This window comes from Geotrypetes seraphini, chromosome 10 (assembly GCF_902459505.1).
Source record: "Geotrypetes seraphini chromosome 10, aGeoSer1.1, whole genome shotgun sequence".
Taxonomy (NCBI): Eukaryota; Metazoa; Chordata; class Amphibia; order Gymnophiona; family Dermophiidae; genus Geotrypetes; species Geotrypetes seraphini.
In genome coordinates, this window is record NC_047093.1 from 139,921,914 (window position 1) to 139,928,666 (window position 6,753).

Genomic DNA, 6,753 nt, shown 5'->3' on the forward strand with positions numbered 1-6,753 from the left:
TGTCCTTTTTTTTTAGAGGACTGTCTGGCCTCCTAGATAGGCTTTTCCAAAACCCGGCATTTGTCCGGGTTTTGGAAAGCCCTGATGAACTCCGGCCGCATATGGAAGGCCTCTGAGCATGTGCGGATGACATCACACACATGTGCACATGCTCCAGGCCCTCCAGACGCAACCGGAGCTCGTCGCAGGAGGCTGGCTGGAGGGTGGGGCTGGAGGCAGAGCAGGGCAAAGGTTATGTGCCCGGGGTTTTCCTTTGTAAAATATGGTAACCCTAGCAATAACTAGAATAAACATAATGAAAATGATACCATTGGAAGCAGCGAGGAGAAAAGACCTCAAAATCCCCTTTGTCAAAAAAAAAAAATGAAGTTTTTGCAATGGCACACTAGTGGGGTAAGGTCAAAACCTCGCTGTGACCCCAGAAGGTGAAAAAAAAATATTTTTATGATTTTTATAATATGAACATCCTGTTTCCCATATTTAATGTGTTATTTTTTTCAAAATGAGAGAATCAATCAAGTTCAAGTTCAAGTTCAATTTTATTTGATGGATCGCCTATAACAATTTCTAAGCGATGTACAATTTAAAACATCATAAGAGATAACAGACTCTATTAGAAACAAAATTTTTAACAAGTTTTAAAATAAATAAAAAAAAAAACCACAATAATTTATAACATACAATGTTAGAACTAAAGGGGTAACATGACTAACTAGATACAGTAGGAAAGGGGGGCACAGTTACAATATTCTCAATCTAAAATAGAAAAAACATAAAGGGTAAAAACACATAGGAGGGGGCAAGGGATCTGTTTAGAGGGTTAAGAGTTTTGAACATGAAAAATTTTTAAATAAAGTGTTAAATCATTAAGTAATTAAGTAGTCGTAGTGATCGTGCTGTGTACCTAATAAGTTTTATCAATTTTGAGTAACGGCTGGTTCAACTTTGGCGAAACCCCTCACCAGAGTTACAAGATAAGTTTGAAACTATTTATTATATTAAGATTTTGATAATAACAGATAAAGAACATTATTCTGCAAAATTGATAAAACTGATAAAATTTTTAAAATTGGACGAATGAAAAGCAGAACCTATGAGGAAGTGTAGTGGCTTTAAAACTTTATTTCCATCTGTGCTTGTCACATAATAGAGTGCCGCTTCTGACGGCTCCTGGTTATACTAACAAGAAGAGTTATTCATTAGATCAGGGGTGTCTAAGTCCCTCCTCGAGGGCCGCAATCCAGTCGGGTTTTCAGGATTTCCCCCAATGAATATGCATGAGGTCTGTTAGCATACAATGAAAGCGGTGCATGCAAATAGATCTCGTGCATATTCATTGGGGAAATCCTGAAAACCCGACTGGATTGCGGCCCTCGAGGAGGGACTTTGACGCCCCTGCATTAGATGATATATTTCATTTAAATGTTGTCATCAAAACTACAAGTTGTGATAAATTATGGACTGTCCTATTTTGATGTTTGAATAGTATAACTTTATGGACATGTTTAAAGTATCTGACCAGTTTATTTGAGTGTAACTAATAAGGGCAGAGAACAGTATAGAAATGAAGCAAACAGCCCCAAAAATGGAAGCACAGTTATCTTAATGGCCCAACGGTGGCCTAGCTGTTTCGCTGGAAGCTTTATCAAGGGTTGCGTCCTCCACAGTAGAGAGTTGCGCGGGGACAGAAATCCCACCCATCCCCGCCTGTCCCCGCCAGGATCCTCTCCGTCCCCACTCGTCCCCGTCAGGATCCTCTCCGTCCCCGCAAGGAATTACCTCCATCCCTGCCTGTCCACATAAAAAGCAGCAATTACTTCTGACAGGATCATCAATTCCACAGTTTCTTTTGTGTTTGCGCTGCTGTTTTCCTTGTGGAATCTCTTTGGTGGAACCCTTTTTTTGTTTTCTGTTCAGGTAATTAACTTATAAACCCCCTCTTTTACTAAGGCTGACATGTCCATTATATTATACTAGTCATTAAGCCCGTTACATTAATGGGTGCTAGAATACTGTTCACCCTCTATGTTGCCCCTTCCATTCACTGCCCTCTCTTCTTTTTCCATCCAGTGTCCGCCCCCTCTCTCTCTGTCCCATATGGCCTCTCTCCATCTCCTCTTTCCTTTTCCCTTGGTCTGGCATACCTTCCTTCTTCCCTCCAAGCCATTCTCTCCCCCTCTGCTCATTTTCCTCCTTCAACTACTTCATCGGGCAACAGCAGCATTCACAATTCATTGCTGTTGCTGGCTTCAGGTATTCCTCTCTGGCGGGTCCTGTGTTCATGAAAACAGGAAGTAGGCAGGACCGGCCAGAGAGGAAGGCCTGTAGCCGCAACAGCAGCGAATTGTAAACGCTGCTGCTGCCTGAAGCACCCGAGGCAGACGCTTCTCTCCCCTTCCAGCCCAACCCCCGCTGATTCTGCGACCCTCCCGGCGAGATGACTTAAATAACAAACCTCCCTCCAGCGTTGGCAGCCGCAGCACGCTAAACAGGCTGGTTCGTGGCTTTCTTCTGCTGTTGAGTCTCTGTGTCTCTGCGTTATTGATGACATCATTAGTGACGCGGCAGAGGGACTCAACGGCAGGAGAAAGTCGCGAAGCAGCCTGTTTAATGTGCTGCGGCTGCCAACGCTGGAGGGAGGTTATTTAAGTCATCTCGCCGGGAGGGTATGTGCAGAAGCTCTCCCCCTGCAGTACCTGTGCAGCACTTTGTCTGTGTCAATGCCGTCTCTGAGTGGAGTCTGTTTCTCCCGCTTTGTCTAGCCGCTGCTTACGCACTCTGGCCACGGACCTACAGATCAGGGATTACAGATCACGCAGGTCTGAGTGCGCATGCGCGGCTAGCGTTTTATTATATAGGATGGACAAACCCTGCTTCCAAAGCCTTCCATCCCCGTGGGAGTCCCGTTGGCTAGAGGGGGGTCCCCTTGGGAGTCCCGTGGGTTAGTGGGGATTCCCGCGATCCCCGTTCCCGTGCAGATCTCTACTCCACAGCAGAAATATGAACAGCAAGTTGCACATAAGATTTCAGAACAGAACAGAGCTGTATCACTGATCTCTCAGTTGGCTTGTTCAATGGGAGAAAAATGGCCGCCACTAGTGTGTCATTGCAAAAACTTTGGATTTTTGACAAAGGGGATTTTGAGGTGATTACACAGTGGTACTCTATTTTGTTTTGAACCCTAGCAATAAGACATAACATGAGACCCGGCTTGGATTTTCCCTGATGGCCTGGAGTTGTCAGCTAGCTCTTTAGACGCACTTCTAGCAATTTTTTCTTGTGAAGCCCCCCTCCCCCGTATCCCATCCCATCCCGGGAACCAAAAGGGATCACCGGGATAGAGATCAAATGAGAATCTGATAAGCTCATTGAGGGGGAGGTGACGGGGGGTGGTGGTAAATTCTACACCCACCCACATCACACCCTAGCTGATGCCAACTGTTTAAATCAGGGGTAGGGAACTCCGGTCCTCGAGAGCCGTATTCTAGTCAGGTTTTCAGGATTTCCCCAATGAATATGCATGCACTGCTTTCAATGCATATTCATTGGAGAAATCCTGAAAACCCGACTGGAATACGGCTCTCGAGGACCGGAGTTCCCTACCCCTGGTTTAAATGATTGGGCCTTTTCTCCTGCCGCCCCCACCCCACAAGCCCAATTAATATAAGATGAAAAGACAGAGAAATCCCAAAGCGGCCACCCTGACTTTTGTCCCCCCTCTATCTCCCCACCAGGACCCAGGGTCAGTGTGTGTCAGCACACAGAAACTTTCCTAATCCCTCGTTCGGATGCGAGTCCACGATGGCGGTGCAGGATCAAAACAGCTCCTTTCTCTCCGTAGACATCCCTCTTTCAAGTGTCCCTGTGGGAGAGTGGAGAGGGGGGATTTGTAGGGGATTATGAACAAGTTAAGCCGCTTAACCTCTACTGAAGGAGAGATGAAGGGAAGTAAGAAAGCTGGGGGAGGGGAAGGGTAGAAGAGCAGTGTGGCCTAAAGAGAAAAAGGTGACCATTGGCAGTTTTGGAGAATCTGCCACTTCACCTTAGGTCACCCATGCTCTCCGGACCCAGCCTGCAGGGACCTGTTTTTCCCCCTGAATCAGTATCTCTGGGCTGAGCATTAAAAAGATGACAGCACTGTTTGCACCCCAAATGACCTTCTGTCCATCTGCTCTCTCTCTTCCCTCCCCATCCCCGGGCAGTGCTGCGGGCCCAGATCTCGGCCATGGAGAAGTCGGGCGAGTGGTGGGAATTTACGGCCAGTGTGTCCACGGTGTACCGCCAGCGGAGGGTCCCCATCCGGCGCGGTGACCAGCCCCTCTGGGTGCCCGAACAGGACTTGGCCTGCGCCTGTCTGCGCCTGCAGGTGGGACGTGCCTACCTGATCATTGCCAACGATGAGGAGTCGCCGGACACCTCCCGGCTGGTGCTGGACAGAAATAGCCTGGCACTTCCGTGGCGAGATGCTTGGGCATATAAACTACGACGATTCCAACAGCAGCATCGGCGAGGAAAGTGTAAAGACGCTTGATGATATGAACTTCTGTCATGCCAGTCAGATAAACAAAACCTGATACTAGAAAGATAACTGGAGACACTAACCCTCAACTCCCCAAGCACTGAGGATCTTCTGTGCCCCTCCCAAGCCTTACCCTCTCACTCCCCCCTCCACTGAGGATCCTCTGTGCCCCTCCCAAGATTTACCCCCTCACTCCCCTACCACCGAGGATCCTCTGTGCCCCTCCTAGGTTTTATCCCTCACTCCCCCACCACTGAAGATCCTCGGTGCCCCCCCTGGCTTTACTTCTCACTCCCCCACCATGGAGGATCCTCGATGCCTCTCCCAAGCTTTACCCCCTCACTGCCCTACCACTGAGGATCCTCTGTGCCCCTCCCAAGCTTTACCCCCTCACTCCCCCACCACTGAGGATCCTCTGTGCCCCTCCCAAGCTTTACACCCTCACTCCCCTACCACTGAGGATCCTCTGTGCCCCTCCCAAGCTTTACCCCCTCACTCCCCCACCACTGAGGATCCACTGTGCCCCTCCCAAGCTTTACCCCCTCACTCCCCCACCACTGAGGATCCTCTGTGCCCCTCCCAAGCTTTACCCCCTCACTCCCCTACCACCGAGGATCCTCTGTGCCCCTCCTAGGCTTTATCCCTCGCTCCCCCACCACTGAAGATCCTCGGTGCCCCCCCCTTGCTTTACTCCTCACTCCCCCACCATGGAGGATCCTCGATGCCTCTCCCAAGCTTTACCCCCTCACTCCCCTACCACTGAGGATCCTCTGTGCCCCTCCCAAGCTTTACCCCCTCACTCCCCCACCACTGAGGATCCTCTGTGCCCCTCCCAAGCTTTACCCCCTCACTCCCCTACCACTGAGGATCCTCTGTGCCCCTCCCAAGCTTTACCCCCTCACTCCCCCACCACTGAGGATCCTCTGTGCCCCTCCCAAGCTTTACCCCCTCACTCCCCTACCACCGAGGATCCTCTGTGCCCCTCCTAGGCTTTATCCCTCGCTCCCCCACCACTGAAGATCCTCGGTGCCCCCCCTGGCTTTACTCCTCACTCCCCCACCATGGAGGATCCTCTATGCCCCTCCCAGGATTTAACCCTTTTCCCTCCATTGCTGAGGTTGCTCTGTATCTGTATGTACATTTCTCTCTCGTTATCAGAGTACTGGAGTTTTAATTATCTTTCCCCTGTAATATTTGAACTTCCCACATCCCTCCCTCCATGTGCCATTAATAAACGCAGCTGCTAGGTTTCAGGGTCGCCTCTCGTCTGCCACTGTCAGGTGGCTGAACTGAATTGATGGAGGAGGAGAAAGGACTGAACCCCTGGGCAGAAGCAGGTTTCTTTTCATTTGGTTTCCAAGAAATATTTGGGAAATGATACAGTTAGGCATAGTTGTACATGATGTAGATAGAGGCTGTGCTAATAAACAGATGGCCTGATGCAATGAGTGGAAGACACAAACCAACCATTACAACTCACTTATTTTTCATCTTCTTGTGCTGGGCCTGTCTGCCATCATGATAATTCCCTTCCGATCATTCTCCATTCACACATCTTATCTGGATTTTAATCAGTTTCAAATTTCAAGTTTATTTCAAATTTACTATACCGCCCATTCGAACCTCCTAGGCCAGTGGTCTCAAACTCAACCCCTTTGCAGGGCCACATTTTGGATTTGTAGGTACTTGGAGGGCCTCAGAAAAAAATAGTTAATGTCTTATTAAAGAAATGGCAATTTTGCATGAGGTAAAACTCTTTATAGTTTATAAATCTTTCCTTTTGGCTAAGTCTTAATAATAATATTGCAATTAATAGCTAAAGAGACATATGATCAAGAAACTGTTTTATTTTACTTTGGTGATTATGATAAACAAACCGAGGGCCTCAAAATAGTACCTGGAGGGCCGCATGTGGCCCCCGGGCCAAGAGTTTGAGACCACTGCCCTAGGCGGTGTGCAAAAATGCCTTAACAATATACCAATTAAAATATAATTTAGTCTAAAACAAACCAAGGGGGAAAAACGATTTAAGGACACAGACGAACAGGGACAGAAGGGAAGAAGGGATTAGACGTACAATTGATAGAAGGAAAAGGAGACACTTAAAGGGAAGAACAAAAGGTTGGGGGAAATAAAAATGGAAATATTACTTAAAACTAAGTCGTCCTGAAAAGGACAGTTTAGGTTGCAAAGGCATTGCGGAAAAGGAATGTCTTTAGCATTTTTTTTTTTTT

General features: G+C 47.9%; 1 protein-coding gene across 2 annotated transcripts in view; it reads left to right on the forward strand.

Moving 5' to 3' along the window:
• NTN5 (netrin 5) overlaps positions 1–5,901 on the forward strand; it is a 33,001-nt gene extending 27,100 nt beyond the window's left edge. For both annotated transcript variants that reach the window (XM_033961601.1, XM_033961602.1), the window contains exon 7: positions 4,203–5,901. In XM_033961601.1, the coding sequence (XP_033817492.1) occupies positions 4,203–4,531 (329 nt within the window). In that variant the 3' untranslated portion in view covers positions 4,532–5,901. The remainder of the gene's footprint in view (positions 1–4,202) is intronic.
• Positions 5,902–6,753: the final 852 nt, after the last annotated feature.